At 36.0% G+C, this 16,664-nt stretch overlaps 1 protein-coding gene across 1 annotated transcript; it reads left to right on the forward strand.

The window, feature by feature from the left end:
- The first annotated feature begins 616 nt into the window (after nt 1-616).
- MCUR1 (mitochondrial calcium uniporter regulator 1) lies at nt 617-13,235 on the forward strand. The gene is made up of 9 exons (XM_063298935.1): nt 617-1,094; nt 3,924-4,022; nt 4,985-5,088; nt 6,395-6,496; nt 7,130-7,171; nt 9,124-9,195; nt 9,713-9,766; nt 11,233-11,347; nt 12,128-13,235. Exons 1-9 carry the CDS (start codon nt 752-754, stop codon nt 12,181-12,183), a joined length of 987 nt encoding a protein of 328 aa, XP_063155005.1. The 5' UTR covers nt 617-751; the 3' UTR covers nt 12,184-13,235.
- Nucleotides 13,236-16,664: the final 3,429 nt, after the last annotated feature.

Below are 16,664 nucleotides of genomic sequence, written 5' to 3' on the forward strand. Positions count from 1 at the left end.
CAAGGTTGGAAAAACATACAGAGCATGACTTCTGGAATACTTTCTGAACCATTAACCAGCAGTAGCCATGGGAAGCATCCGTATTTTCTTCTGGGTCACATCTTGCATTGGTGTCTGTTTTTCTGATCTCTCATGTCTGTTTTTGTGTTTGTGAGCACTGGGAAGCATAGAACAGGCTGCTGACACTCCAGGCTGAGTCACCTAACCAGGAGAAAGGGGGCTTAAAATGGAACATTCAACAACTTTCTATGCTACGCCCAACTGCCTCACCCAGAGGAAACCCTGGGTTGTTTTGTTTTGATGGCAAGTTTTTCTCCACAGCTCCAACTCAGAACTAGCCCATTTTGCAACTCAGTCTTTCCTTTCCAGGATTCTCTCACATGCACGTTTGCGTGTTTGTGTGCAGTTCTCCCCAGGGTCTAATATGGGGCGCCTGTCTACGTGTGTTTGGGCTCTTCCCATATGCTATATCTGCATATGTTCGTTTGTTTGCATGTGTGCACTCCCCCCGCCTTCCCGGAAAAGGGGGAAAAAACTAGTGACATGTAGCCGGGCGGGTGCATCTTCTTAACGTCATTCGAAACCACCCGCCTCTTGTAGAGGCGCATGCGTCGTATGCACTGAAGCGGGACGCGTATATGCCGGAATTTAGCAAACTGCTAGATTGGGCACCCTCCCGGAGCAGTTGGTCGACCTCCGGAGCGAAGAAACAAAGCAACAACACTTTCGGGTCGCGAAAAGCAAAGCAGGGATGGTCAGAGGTTTGGCCGCTGCCGCCATTGTGGTGAACGGGCAAAAAAGCTTTTTCCTTGTTCAGGGAGAACCCGGCATCCTCCTTCGCGTAGGTGCTTCTCCTTTCGGAGTCGCGCGCTCTCCCTTCCCTGGCCGTTGCCTAGGAGATCGGAAGCGGGCGAGCGGCCTCGCGAGGAGGGCTGTTGGAGCGCGCGTGCGGCTGGCGGGACTCAATCCAGACGGACACCAGTGCTCGGCGGTGCGCGCCTCCTCGTCGCGTGTCTTGAGCGTCCCTTCGCCTGGGGCAGGAACCCGCTTCCTCAGTCTGAACGGGAGTCGCTGCCGAGCGGTGGAAGGACGAGGTGAGACGAGCGGGTTAGAGGGGTCGAACCTATACATTGTTTCCATTAAGAGCTTCTCTAAGACTTGGGCAACGGAAAAGGCAGCGGTTTCGCCAGGCTACAGTTCCAGTACTATTCTGCTCCGGAGTAGCTGACCCGATAGCCTTTCGATGTTTTGGATTTCACTTCCCACCCACTCCTATCAGTGATAAGAGTTGGTGGAAGTTGTACTGTAATGTGAACTATCTGGAAGGTGCCACTTTGGCTTGGTCCTAAGTGGTATAGTTTAGTGCATCATCGAGATAACAGATGATAAAGATCTGGATACAGTAGTGATATAGTGCCCCTTGGAGCTGCTGGAGCAGATTATTTATATATTATTTATTATTATTTATATAATTTAATATGTTATATAATTTAATATATACCAATCAAAGAGAATATCTGTAGCTCAGGGTTGAACTGCGGAGTCCGTGGTGCTCTCTGAACAGCTGAAGATGTTGCCTAGTCAGGCAATGAAATGTCCGCTAGAAAACAACCAGGCTCAGAGAGCACCATGGACTCCACAATTTAATATATTAATATTTACTATATAATTTTATAGACTCTGGATTTCTGTATAAGTAACCAACAGTGTGATTTGATAAAACCAAGAAGCACTAACTAAATAAGTATCTACTAGACAGCCCACACCTGACTAGTATCCAACTCTGCAGAACTGGTAGCCGGTTATAATAGGGGGAGTAATTTTAAGAGGTGAGTGATGTCAAAATCATAAGTGCAAAGCAGAAAGTGGTGATAGTCTGGCCCATCCAATTCTAGAAGCCCTACATTTTTTGTTCAGTTTAGCATATGGGAATCTATTGTAGAGAAAAGGGTAAACTGAAGCAAGTACATTAAAGACCCAAGGTCCAAAAAGAATTACAAGTAGAACAAGATAAAAAACACCACAAGTTGTTGGGAGGCTCTTCAGTCATCCATGATTGCCACCACAGGATTTTAAAAACAAAAATTAGACTAAAAAATGAAAAGCAATAAACATAATTTTAAAAAGCAAAGCAAAGGTTTAGTTCCTCTCCCACACACTCCATAATATGTGCCTTCCCCCCTCTCTCTCATATACACACATGCTCACAAAGTTTAAAATTATAAGGGAAGCAACCTTCTCTCTGCTAGTGAGATTTTGCTTACAATATCTTTTGGGGGTAGAAAGGAGTTAGGGGGAAAAAGTATCTAGGTGGCTCTGAGTGTTTGGAAAGGCTGTCCTGCACAGAATATCTACCTCTATCCTAGGTGAACCATGCAGACCAGATTTAGAAGTCTCCTAGAATGACACTATTAGTCTCTCTATTTTTCAGGATAATTATTTATGGATTTGATGAAATGGACTATAGCCCACAACAGTTTATGCTACAATCTGTTTAACTAAAAGATTTAGATCCTGTTTCCCATTAAAAGAAACTTTAAAGCAGTTTACCATTGAAAATTACAATTAAAAATAGGTTAAAATAATTAATAAAAATATGCATTGATTAGAAAGTAATATTGAAAAATAAAAAAAATAAAATGAACAATAACAACAAAACAACAAAAGAAAAAATAATAAAAAAGAGTAGTTAATGTTTCAAGTTCCATAAGAATCTGTAGTTTATCTTGGAAATCCCTGAGAATTTAGATGGAATCCCTTAGCTACAGACGGAAGGAGGGGGAAGACAGAAGGCAGGCATTTTCAACAACCAGACCAGGTCTTCCCTAACCAGAGTCAATACCAAGATCATCTTGGTGGACAGCAAAGGAGACCAGAGCTGTATAATCAGTATAAGCAACTTGCATTTGGAGGAAGAAAGCTACAGTGAGCTCTGTTGAAAGGTCACCTTTCCCCCATACTTAAGAATTTACCTGTGGAAAACAGTATCTAACCAAAGTTAAGTCCTTTCAGATCACTTTGTGTTTAATATAGGCATGTACTTTGCATTTATCCATGTGAAATCAGTTAAACCTTTTAAAAAGTTTAATGTGCTGAAGTTGGCTTTAAAAAGCTTTTAATTAAATGATTGACATATATGCGTAATCACAAACAGCTTTACACTTATTCTATACACTTATTCTTCATCACTGAACATTTGCAGTTAACTGCTTAAGGTAGAGGGAATGAGAATTATAAAAATTCCACGCCGTTTTTGGATAAAAATAGCTATAAATGATCATTGTTTTAACGGTGGTGGAAACTATAGTTACAGAGAATATATCCCAGCTATTTAAAGCTGAAATACACTACTCATTTTATTGTCAAAGGGAAAATACAGAAAAAGTAGACCTAGTGGTTTGGTCTAGTGGTTAAGGTACCAGGAGACTGAGAGTTCTAGTCCCGCCTTAGGCATGAAAGCCGGCTGGGGGACTTTGGGCCAATCCCTCTCTCTTAGCCCAACCCACCTCACAGGGTTGTTGTTGTGGGGAAAAGGGGAGGAGGAAGGAATATTAGGTATGTTTATTTTATTTATTTATTTATCCAATTTGTCCTTGCCCATCTCCTCCCATCGGGGGATTCTGGGCAGTTTACAATAATCAATTAAAACATCATAAAATATACAGTATAAAATTACAATAATAAACAATATAAATAAGAGTAAAGATAAAAACTCCAAATGGCGAAAGAATCTAAAACAGTCTAAGTGTGGGAGGAGTAGTCTATAGCAGCCATCCCCATGTAGATCTATTCTCCTGCCTTGTGTTATTTATAAAAATAATAAAGGTGGGATTAAAAAATCATTTAAAAATTGGTAATGTTACTCATGCCTACTTATGTTTGTTTTGTATTAAAGCCTTCCTTTTTTTTTTTTTTAACATCAGCTCTGCAATTTGAAAACAGCAAAAGTAGTTGTTCACCATTGGGAAGTAGAACACTTTATTTTGATACCCATGCCTTTGTGTGCCTCTTGGAAGAAAATGGTAATTATTTTGCTATATGGATTAATATGTTATTGAATTGACAATTTGAATAATAGTAACAGTTTTGATATTCTGTCTTTTCAGGAATAACCTCTTACATAAGTACAGTTTTTGTGTGCGTTTTTCTGGAGTAGACTAGCTTGCATTGGTACATAATTGTAGTGTATTTATATCACTGTAATAGTAAGCATGAGATTTTGGGTAGGGGGGTAGTCTTAATGATTTTACAAAGTTGCATCCTTACTAGAACTAGTTTTCATTTTCACTGGGTCCATTTCTATACTTTGAAAGTAATGTTGTTAAATGTTCTTACGCATAAATCATGCAGACAGGTGTTTCATTGCTGATCGGTTTTATTAAAGATGCCATCCTCTCAGTAGTTGCCTCTTCTAATAGTCTAAGACTTCTGTGGAGGTTTTTTTTTTTCCTCAAACATTCTTCATACATTCCGTATATAGAACAATTGGTTTTGGGTGCTCCATATCCAAACTGCAACATGCCATCTGGGAATGTTTGAAAACATTGCAGTAAGAACAGGTGCAAAGGCCCAAATTTTGGCAGTGGCTAAGGAAAGGCAGGGCAGAGAGGGAAAGATTGGGTGCCAGGGGTTACCTCATGCTGGGAGCAGTAAGACCATTGCCTTAAGGACCAAGTGAGCCAGGACATTGGTGGCAGCTGAGGGCAGGCAAAGGAAGGAAGGTGCTGGAAAAATGGAGTGGGCTGGCTGGTGAAAAAGAGTTCACAGGGAATTGCTAAGACCATTGCAATAACCAGCAGGTGCACAAGCCATACTGTAAAGGAGGGAGGAGAAGAGGGTGCAACACCCACTGGTTTTGCCCTGTTGTTGTTAGTTGCTGTCAAGTCATTTATGATTCATGGCGACCCTGGTTTTTATGATTATGAGATGCTTGTTCAGTTAATATATACATAGCAAATAATAATGTTTTATTTATTTTTTTTAGGATTCAGTACTGAGCAATCTGAGATCATTGTATCTGCTTTAATGAACATCATGAAAAGCAATATGGATATGATACACAAAGACATGGTCACAAAAATGCAACAGGTTGAAAACATACTTAATGTATAATTATATTTACCAGGGTGGACTCAGATCTAGTCATACTCTGATTAATCCCATCTAAATTTATGGAAAATTAGTTATAATCACTGATTTTGGTAGTGCTGCCAAGATGAAATGTGTTGCAAAGTAATTACATAAAAATGTGTTTTTTCATTGTGCTAAACAGTAGGATGCTCTGATCACTGTCTATTGATAAGCCATGCAAAAGCATTCATTATTTGCTGATATGGCCTCATTTTGGATGGATTCTTATATTTACCTTCAAAGTTTGTATTTCTTCATGAGTCCAAGGAGGGCATGGGGACATGCATATGGCATCTGTCTTACAACTCTTTAAATCAAATGTGCATTTTTGGGGGGATCACACTGCAGCTGCAGAAGGCACCTGCCAATCCCAGGAAAAGACAGGGCTATTTTAAGGAGTAGCAAAGAGGTCTTATGTGAGCACCCCAGCAGGCTCCAAAACATCTTTTTGCCTTTGAATCTCACACAACTGTAATAGACAAAGAGTTTTCATACTTCGTTTCCCTGATTTATAAGCAATGACATATTTTAACTCAATATATTCTATAGGCCAGTATTACTACTTTTAGCTGCTTCATCCTGTTATTCTTTCTTCCTTCTTTCCTTCCTATGTACTTGTATTAGTTCCTCCAGTTTTCCTTTTTCAGATGGGAAGGGAAAGAATGCCCCCATTTCTACCTTAAAAGGATATCTTAGGTATAAGATTACGCTGCCTCACTATTTGTACCTTCAAAGGTTCCATGTTGAGAAAAAGGTGAAGGGGGGCATAATGGATCTTATTTGTTATTTCTAATATACAGTAAAATGCTTGAATGTTATATCCTAGATTAAGATTTGCAATTTAGAGGTGCCTAGATTTTGGGGCTGTAACTTCCATAGGGCTTAACATTGAGAACACACACATTGTAGGAACCTAGGTGGTCTAATCATAGCCTAAATGGTTCTACATCATAAAATCTACCCTACTAATCTATGATCTCATCTAGCACTCCTTTGTTGCACCATGGAAGCTGAGCAGAATGGGTAGAGACTGTTTTCTTTAAGCCTAATGGGACTTCTCTGTGTGCAGGTGCCATGCCTATGTTTGTTTATTGAGCATATTTCTATATACCTTCTGACATTCACCTACGTGAAGCCTCCAGTCAGTTCTAAATAATAAAATAATATTTCATAAACATTATTGCTAGAATGAACATTGAGGATGATATCTCTCAACATTGGTTGTACTGATGGCCTGAAGAAACTCTTTTCTTTTCTTCCAAAGGAAATTGCTGTTCAGCAGATAATGTCTCATATTGGTGTTGTGAGAAAAGATATGATTATTTTGGAAAAGAGTGAATTTTCAGCACTCAGAGCAGAAAATGAGGTAAAATTACTTTAAAAATGTAATGGCTATTTTTTCAACATATGCGGAAGAAATTTTAATGGTGGCCCAAAAATACATTGAGTCAGTTTAATATTAGCCATCATCTAGAAGTTAAGGAAAGGCTTCTGTTTTCAACTTTAAGATAGAAACCTTGTAGTAAACAGAATTGCTGACACCAGGATGTTGAAAAGGTTTTTGATTTTGATTTTAATAGAACACATTGAGAGTAGTGGATAAAAAATGTGCTATGCTCATGCCTCTTTCATTGCTTTGTGAGTCACATCTAGCAGAAATACAGAACAATTAATACAGGTTCTGTGAGACTGGAAGTCTTGATTTGCACTTCCCTTTCTTACCTCCATGTTTGTATTTTGTGAGTGCTTTAATAAGATCATTGTGTCTGCTACATTCAGCTCAGTACTGTACAGGAATATAGATGCTTACTGAAAATCTCCATATACAGCTATATATAGAACTTAATGTAATTAAATGAGAATTCCAAGTTCCCCACTTCTTTACTACCTCCTTGTTATCAAACTGAGTTGATTTTAACATAAAATCTGTATTTGCTATATGCATCACTACTTTTTTGCCCTGTATTTTAAGTAAGTTTATTCTCTTTTTTATGCAAAGAAAATAAAACTTGAACTTCAGCAGCTAAAAAAGCAAGTAATGGTAAGATACATTATTCTCAAATTATATTCTCAACCTCAGAATATAAAATGAATATCTGCTTCCTGTAAGAAGTTACTTTATGATTTTGGCCCTGTATCTACTTACATAGGAGCAAATGCCATTGGGCTCTATTGGCCTTACTTCTGAATGAATACATAAGGATTATATTCTAAAATTGCAAGCACTTGGTGAGAACCAACACATCAGTTGCATTGTCAAAATCCAGTATGTCTGCTTAACCCATCAAGAAGGAATATGCATGAGTTTCTGTGATACAGGTCATTTAAACACTGTTGAGTACAAACATTCTGAAATGTGAACCATGTGAAGAAGGGTTTATCGCTTTGCCCTTACAAATCAGAACAATAATGAAATTATATGCTGACTTAAAGTAGGAAATATACATGACATACCTACCCCAAGTACTATTACTTATTACTAACAATCTGTACATGGAACCTTGGAAATACTGATGTAAAGGTTTGTTGTGCCTTGTGTCTCTTGGCCTGTGTCCTGGCAGCACTAAGAAATTGCTGGGAAAATCTACCAAACCCCCAATCTAAAAAGAGGGCTAGGACTTACGTTTATCGAAATGAGGGGACTACATAAAGTGGAACCACTTAATTTGCTTTTTGTCTGCAATAAAATAAGAAATAATGCCAACAGGATCTCAGTGACAAGAATTGCTGGGTACAGGTATTCCTCACTTAACCACTCGTTTAGTGATGGTTCAGACATGACAGTGCTGAAAAAACTGACAACCAGTTCTCACACTTATGACAGTTGCAGCATCCCCATGGTCACATGATCACGATTTGGGTGCTTGGCAACCAGTGGGCATTTATGACCGTCACAGCGTCCCATGATCATGTGATTGCCATTTTTTGACCTTCCTGGCTAGCTTCTGGCAAGCAGATCAATGGGGTACTGCATGATTTGCTTAATGACAATGTGGTTCACTTAATCCTGTGGTGATTTGCTTAACAGCGGCTGCAAAAAAAGGTCGTAAAATTGGGTCAGATTCACTTAATGACCGCTTTGCTTAGCAACCAAAATTCCAGTCTCAATTGTGGTTGTTAAGCTATGACTACCTGTATTCTAATAAAATGACTGTAGCTAAAATATCTAAAAAAATATAAAAAGATACTTTCATGTAAGTAGCTGATAGGGGACTGCTTGTATGTTCATTCTCAAAATACAGTACTGCATTTGAGTATGCCTAATATTCAAACTAATAATGTTTTTTCCTGTATTCTAAATTAGAAGTCTACCTCACACTGGGTTAGCTCAGAAATTACTCAACTAATTTAAGCTAAATTGGCTACTTTCCTCTTTTTTTAAATTTCCAACTGATTTGTTCTGTTCAGGCTGCTCCTTATGGTTGTCATATTTTGTAACCTTGCCTAAAGATAACATTGCTCTTCTAAAAAGGCTGTAGTTTTAGTTTAAAAAAGTATAAAACGACCTAACTTCTTGTCAGAATTGTTGCTGGCATTAGTTCTGCCCTGCTAAGCTGAATCGTACATTGCTATTGAAAGGGTAAATCATTGACAGGTGTTTCTGTGATAGAGTTCAATAGATGTTGTATCCTAGCAACAGAAAGAGTGTATTGCAGACCTCAGAATTCTGTCAGCTAACTTAAGGCGCCTTATATCAATCACATTAAGGTAGTTCCTTGACTGTCTGGATTCCAATATGTAGAGCAGTATTCATTTGACTAAAATATACATTTTCATGCTTTTATTTTGCTCCTTCTGCTTTGGGCCTTTAAAAAAAAACTGGAACAATTCAGTAGGAGGAGAAGTTTGGTAGAGTTGAAAAAGAAATGGCATACTTCTGGAATAATTCAGTGCTGCTAACTGTGGAAAACTTCATTAAATATAGTATTGCTTTTCTTGATTAAAGAATCTGAATACAGGCATTCAGTTTAGTTCTGTGCAATTTTTTTCTAGGATGAAACTTCCAAAGTGCGAACAGATAGCAAGCTAGATTTCAATCTAGAAAAGAGCAGAGTAAAAGAATTGGTATGTATGATTTCCTTTTATATAAAGATTATTCAGAAATACTGTCATATTGTATCGTTTATTTCTTTGACTCTGCTTCTCTTAATTATTATGTTACTAATTGATAGAATAGCATTGTGAGGATGACAGCTGAAGAACTAATGGATTAAAACATGGCTAATCAGTAGATAATCCAACTTTTACAAAAGATGGAATAAAGGCTCACTGGCTCCACAGTTTAGATTCTTCTGAGGCTTAATGAATTCAAGAACCATAGCTAAAAATAAACTCTGGAAGGCATTTATGGCTTTCCAAGACCTATGTAGATTTAAAAGTATTTCATTCTGAACCTTACCTGATGGTATTTAGGTGGCATTTCATTCACATAATGCTGGTAAAGAATGTAGGATAGAATGTAGAAGAGCCAGAAGCTATAATTACAGTGATATTTGAAAATCAACCAAACATTAATGACAAATGGAAGAGTGTTTTGTTTTTTTTTTAGAGGCAAATGATAATTAATCTTTTTTTTTTCCAGTATTCACTTAATGAGAGAAAACTATTGAAAATGAGAACAGAAATAGTGGAATTGGTAAGAATTACAAATACACTTATTAGTCGCAGTAAAAGTCCTTTTCATATCTGTTTTTCAAACTTACTTACCACTATTAACGGAATTGCTCTCTAAACCTCCAGAATAGTGTAGAAATAGATCCTTGACTATGAAAAATTACAGCTGGTTCTTATTCTTTCTTGAATTATTTGGAAACTAATGTAAGTGCAATATAAAAATGAAAATATCTTGGTTAAAGCTTTAGGAAATTAAAAATAATGAATTACACAAAAATGATGGATGATAATGTATGTGCAAAGATCAACTTTAAACTGGTATCCATTTTAGAATACAAATATCATCTAGAAGAAAAAAGAAGAAAACCCTTTTGATATTTTCCTGCTAATTTAGCCTATATATATATATATATATTCATTCATTCATTCATTCATTCATTCCAAAGCATAACTTCTCCAATTGGTATATATCTCCAAAGACAAATGAAGACTTGTTAGGTTCTTGAGACTTAGCTGAGGTTGGTGAAAATTTAGATCTGTTTGAAATGAACCTGATTTGTACATTACATACCTACCCCAACAGTGACACCAAGAAACTGTACAATTATTTTTTCAAATTTACAATATACATGAAAAAAGCATGTGGAATGTCGCTTGCTAAATGATGGTGGTTTCATTTCAATATTTTACCATTTTAACTCTTCTTTTGAGAAATACATGTAGCCTGGAGAATATCATTATTTGTAATTCAGTAGTTTTTTTTTCTCTCAAGCCAAGTTCTTGGGACATGTAGAGGGAGGCGAAACTACAAAAAGTGTATTTCAATGCTGCTTTTGCATTTGGCACTTTCTCTACTTGGTAATATGAGATGGCTTTTGGCATGTGCAAAGAGTGATTGTATGTGTAGGAAAATATGCCAAATTGGGCTAGTTTCCAGTGGTTCAGTACTGGCACACAGGAAAACACTTACTGATTTAGGTTTAATCTTTTAGAATTGCTTATAGATCTGATCATAATTATTTTTCATCATAACTATTTCTGTTCAGAGGTAAGTCAGTCCAAACATTACTTCAAGTAAAAAGTGCTTCATTCACAGATTAAAAAACCCCTAATGTTATGTATATTAAGAAATTAGCTTCTTCAAGTTTTGTATTAAATATGCAAAATGATTTAAATAGCATTACAGATGCACATGTTCAAGTAACTTTTATTAGGAGTGAATTTTTAATAGCCAGGCAGTGAGAAAAGACTGTAATAGTGTATGCAAGCAATTAGCACCATGTAGTAATAAATACATATGTCATATTATTAAGAACAAAAACAGATTTTTTTCCCTTCCTTTTTAAACTGTATATAAAATAAGGGAATCTGTGTTACATAAAAAAATTAGTGTTACTTTTTGGAAATGTAGGCCTAACACTTTAATAAAATGTTTAAAACTGTATTGATGTTAACAGAATTGTCTAAAAGTGTTTTTTCTCCTTTAAGCATGCACAGCAAGATCGAGCTTTAACACAAAGTTATAGGAAAATAGATACTGAAGTTGCAGGTCTGAAAACAATGCTTGAATCACACAAACTTGACAACATTAAATATTTAGCTGGTAAGTTATTCTTTGTCGTATATGCTTAATCAACTTCCTTATTTGTCTGCTCAGTTTATGCTTATGTTTAATATTTATGTCAAAAATGATAGCTTCTACTTGGTACCAAAAACTGACTGGTTTTATAACAGAGTTATGTTCTGTGGTTTAGAACATATAACCTCTCATTATTATCTGTATTAGTTTATTCTGGTGGCATAATCCCTTGTCTACATTGTAGTTTGATGCTGCAAATAATAACTTTTTTCCCCTATTAAATAGTATAGCTTTCACTTTTGATACTTCATTGCTAAAACAGATCATTCTCCATAAAAACAGGTCATATTATTAGCATAAGCTAATTATGCTATAATTAGCATAATTAAGATTATTTTAATATATGTAACTTAGTGTATAAAATCTGAATAGCGTAAACTGTTTTTTAATATTCTGCTAAATAACTTGAAAGAGTAATGTAAACAGCACTGTAGTAATACTTTTATTCTAGTCCTGCTTACTACTTTGCATTTCTTCCCTTTATTTGATTATTAGTCCCCTTTTTTAATTTTCTTCATTCTCTGGAATTGCAGATTATAGGCTATGATCCTACAACCTAGCAAAACATTAATTCCCATGTTGTCTAATAATACCCAGTTGCAAGCAGGATTCTAATAATAGTTTGAAACATTTTAATGTTGCGAGGATTGTATTTTTGAAAGGACTAAAACCTGACAATATGTACAGTATACTTTTTATCCCAAGAAATCCTTATGTTTACTTTTTCTCCCTTTTTTCTTCTAGGTTCCATATTTACATGCCTTACTGTAGCACTTGGATTTTACCGTTTATGGATATAACAAAACATTATTTTAAAGGGACTTGTATTAACTTGCCTTAGGAAAAAAGATACGTTACTTCCATTTGAAATAATGTAATTTTTCAAAGCCACTACCATTTTATTTATTTGTCGCACTGAAGAATGTAATCAAAGAATTACATGTGGGTGCCTGAAAACTAGAACGGGTATCAAAATATTGAAAGAAACCTTGCCTGTGTTATGGGCATCCATATTTTGCACAGAATAGGTCCATTCAAAACTGAATGTTTGTATGTCTCCAGGAGAAAGGCAGTTTTTAGAATACTTACTATATACATCAAATGCAAGTTTTAAGTTAGAACATTAGTGCTGTTATTAGAGCAAACATTAGTGCTAAGTGAGAGGGGATAAAATAATCCAATTACCTTTATCATGTTCCTTCAAAGCTAGAAATTCTTGAATTGTCATAACTTCCTTCTTTTGTATTGATTAACAGGATTCTAAAGATTTGTTGTTGCTGTATTTAATGGATGTTTCCATTGTCGTCTGTTGTTAATAAATCTCCATCCAACTAAAGATGTTTTATAAGCAGATGTCGTGAAAAGATTATGTTGATAACTAAATGTCAAAGGAACAGTAGAAGAAATCTTAGCTGTTTTCTTAATATAAAAATAATGGAAACAAAAGCTTTGCAAAAAGTTTTATTTTCAAAGCTTTGCTTCCATTATTTTTATATTGAGGAATCAGCTAGAGAAACAAGGCAATTTTTCTTAATAAAATAATAAAAGGCTACCAAACATGATCCTAAACCTAATTCAAAAAAAGATTAACCGGGTTTATTCTCAGCCAGTGATTACAAGGTTGCAGCCTAAATTTGAGATTTTTCAGTATTTCCAGTTTAACAGTATATGTAAATCAGTGACCAAATTTATCTGCAGTTGAGCACTATAAGAAGTTTTTTAAAGAGAAAACTTTCATAAGTAGGAAGTAGCATTGGTAGTTGCAGCTAGAAGATACCAAATACCACAAATACTTACCTGCAAATAAATTCTCATGAAATCAGAAGAATAGACATTATATAATTCTCAGACTCATACAAAATTATATGTACAGACTGCCCACAAATTTAAACCAAGCAGATACATCCATATGCACACAGATTTGTTTCTTCTATAAAAGTGTGGAGGAGAATGCTTGTTTTACATAAGCAATTGGTTTATTGTTAAATTTGGTAACCTGAGGAAGCTGATACCACTCTCATGATGAAGCAACAAATTGATAGTAACTTATTATTTTGGTAATAATAAGGAGTAGAAGAGATGCTTAAGAGATTTTCTGCTCAGGTGCCAAAACAATCTAGCAGCAAAATATTTTCAGTTGTTCATACTCCTACTTTAACTATTTCCCCTTCCTTTTTGTACTTTTAATTGTCAATGATAAGTAAAATAGCCATTGATTATGATCCATTTAATTAACTCCCTTAAGAAAGATTAACTTGAATAATTTCTTCCTAAAATAAAGTTGGCTTGAGTGGTTGCACTGTTTTTACCATTTTAATGAACATAAAATACTCAGAAGAAGAAACTTACTGATGAATAGGATTTGCTGAATAATGCAGAAGAGAAAATAATGTTCAACATACTGTACATTTGACCTTTTTTTATTATGCTACGTGTATAATTACTTTTTTGAAATAGCAGTTCCAAAGACTCCTGACTTGTAAAGTGCTACAACATGAATGGCAAATAATATTTTATAAAGAAATTCATTTACAAATAAATAGATATATTAGGTTACACTAAAATAAAATAATAAAAGAATCTGAAGTGGTTGTAGTTCCCAGGCTCAGGTTCCCAGTCTGGGGTTAATGTATTTGAGGAGCCCGTTTGTGTGTGTCTGTGTGTGCTTATTGTTATGGTTGCTTTTTGGTCCAGGCAGTTATGTTTTGTTACTATGTTTTTAACAGTAGTACATCAAGATTATTGTATTTCTAAAATCCAATGGAATTTGCTTCTAATTTTGTTTTTTTGCTAAACTGTACCTTATTATTAGTGGTTTTTCTTTCTAAATAAATGTGTCTACAGTTAGATAGACAGACAGACAGACATGAATGAGAGAGATATTTATATATCATTTCTAGGGTAGCCTTTTTGAAATTTCTTACTTGAATATTTTGGATTGGAGGTAAATGTAATCTTAATTAGTAAAGACCCAAAGAAATAAAAGAAAATTAAAGTTACTATCTGGTTTTCTATCATGGTGCAAAATTGATCAGGATATAAAGTGTCAGAATACTTCTATGTGGAATAAGTGCTTTAAATAATAATAAATGATTCATGATGTTATTTTGCCTCAAATTATGTACTATTTAGTTCTGCCATTACAGAATTATGCTAACTGCTGTTACCTCATCTTTTCTTTGGGCACAAAATATAATCTCAATTTGACCTTTATATGTAGCAATACATTTTAAAGTTGGTATTATTTATTTATTTGTATTATTTTTTTTTTATTCTGGGATCAATATACATGAAATTGGAAGCTAACTTTAAAAATAATTTAACTTACAGTTGGATAGGGGATGAGGTTGGGAGTATTCATCAGTTGTTCCAGTGACTCTTACCCTAACATAAATATTCATAAATTCATTTGCAACAGTTTTTTTAAAAAATGTAAACGTTGCTCGCTAATGCTGGGTAAAACATTGCAAAACTATATTTCACACTTTTATATTGAAAGTAGTAAAATTAAAACCTGACAAATAAAAGAACGGCGCTAATATCAAATCAAACCAAACTCGGATAACAGAAAAGCCAGTTGAAAGGGAAGGACCACATGACATCAGAAGATCCATGGCTGAGACTTAATCATAGAAAAGCCTTATTTCTGATTGGCTACTGTGAAATGTTCATATTATTTGTTTGATAAGACACAATAATAAATTAGCAAAGGCTCTTGACAACTGCCTAATTATTGTTTTGGGAATAGTTGAAAGTTTCTAAGCAATATGCCATGTGCAGTGTATTAAGTCAGCATTCTCTAACCTTGTACCGTCCAGATATATTTGGATTGCAGCTTCCAGAATTATCCAGCATTAGCCATGCTTACTTGGAAATCTTAACTCATCTAAAGGGCACCATATTAGGGAAGGAGTAACTGGAGTTTCCTACGCATACCATTCTGTAAAAGGATATAAGCCACCTCTCATCTGCTATATTCCTACAATCAGTTACAGCGTTATAGCCATGGCAAAGTGTCCTTAATTGTGTTCAGTTACTGCAGTTACCACTTACCTTCCAGTTGAAGACCCAAATGTGTGACACCCTACCGATTACTCTAGCAGAGTCAGCCAAAGGGTATTTCTAAATCAGCTACACCAAGACATCTTAAACAATCCGTGATCCCAACCATTACCAGACTCACTTCTGCAGAGTCCTACTTTCTAACACAGAACTCACTTGCAGATTTCAATTCCTCTCTTCTAGGAGATCTTCAAGTGGGTTCTGGATAGAAGAGACCAAGGTCAGTAGGAAGAATCCCTGAGCCTGCTGACAAAGGGAACCTTTTCCCCCCAATACTTAGTCTTCCTATTCTGCTGGCTATGCCAGGCTGTTGTGATAAAAATAGATCACTTTTTAAGGAACCAAAGCAACTGGAGATGTATGACAAAGTTTTTTTACTGGCATACAGAGAGAGTGATCACTGGGTTCCCAGCAAAAAGATAACCAAGAGCCCCAAGTATTCCAAGAAGAAAGAATTATATAGGTGAGGGGATTATACAGGTGTTTCACAAATATGTTATGAACAATTTATAACCCAGTAGATGAAGTAAACATTGGTGCCTCTGCATCATTATAGAAGATTTCTTGCTCACATTTGCATACCATCAATACAATAGTATAAATATTCCTCAAATTACTGTATCTTATCATGTCAATGGGATGACCTTTATACTTCTTCCAGGAAATGTCAAGTCTGGGGCCTGCTATCTACTATTGCTCAGGGCCATAGCTTAATTTGAAACACAACACCTAAGTCCTTGCAGGAAATAGCAAGAAGTACTACAAAGTTCAATCACGGCTCCCACTAAGATTCTAATAAACCTAAATTGAATATACACAGGTTAACAGTCTCAGCTTCAGCAAAGGATCGTTACCTTGCCGTGGTGCTGGAGCTTGAGCACCTCGATGATGCCATGAGCTAAACTCTGAAGGGCCACCCAAGACGGGAAGGTCATGACAGAGAGGTCAGACTAAATGCGATCCCTGGGGAAGGTAATGGCAACCCACCCCAGTATTCTTGCCGTGAAAGCTAAATGGATCAGTAGAACCAGAGATATGTCGGTATACCATCAGAAGATGAGACCCCCCAGGTCGGAAGATGGTCAAAATGCTACTGGGGAGGAACAGAGGATGAGTTCAACTAGCCCCAGACGTGATGACGCAGCTAGCTCAAAGCCGAAAGGATGGCTAGCGGCCGACGGTGCTGGTGGTGAACGGCAAATCCAATGTTCTAAGGATC

The sequence above is a fragment of the Candoia aspera genome, chromosome 3 (genome assembly GCF_035149785.1).
Source record: "Candoia aspera isolate rCanAsp1 chromosome 3, rCanAsp1.hap2, whole genome shotgun sequence".
Classification (NCBI taxonomy): domain Eukaryota; kingdom Metazoa; phylum Chordata; class Lepidosauria; order Squamata; family Boidae; genus Candoia; species Candoia aspera.

Bases quoted from the DNA above. Each gene is read 5' to 3' on its own strand.
- MCUR1 (XM_063298935.1), top strand. From the start codon at position 752: ATGGTCAGAGGTTTGGCCGCTGCCGCCATTGTGGTGAACGGGCAAAAA. The intron at 4,023-4,984 runs GTAATTATTTTG...TATTTTTTTTAG, and splicing joins GTGCCTCTTGGAAGAAAATG to GATTCAGTACTGAGCAATCT. The intron at 9,767-11,232 runs GTAAGAATTACA...TTCTCCTTTAAG, and splicing joins GAACAGAAATAGTGGAATTG to CATGCACAGCAAGATCGAGC.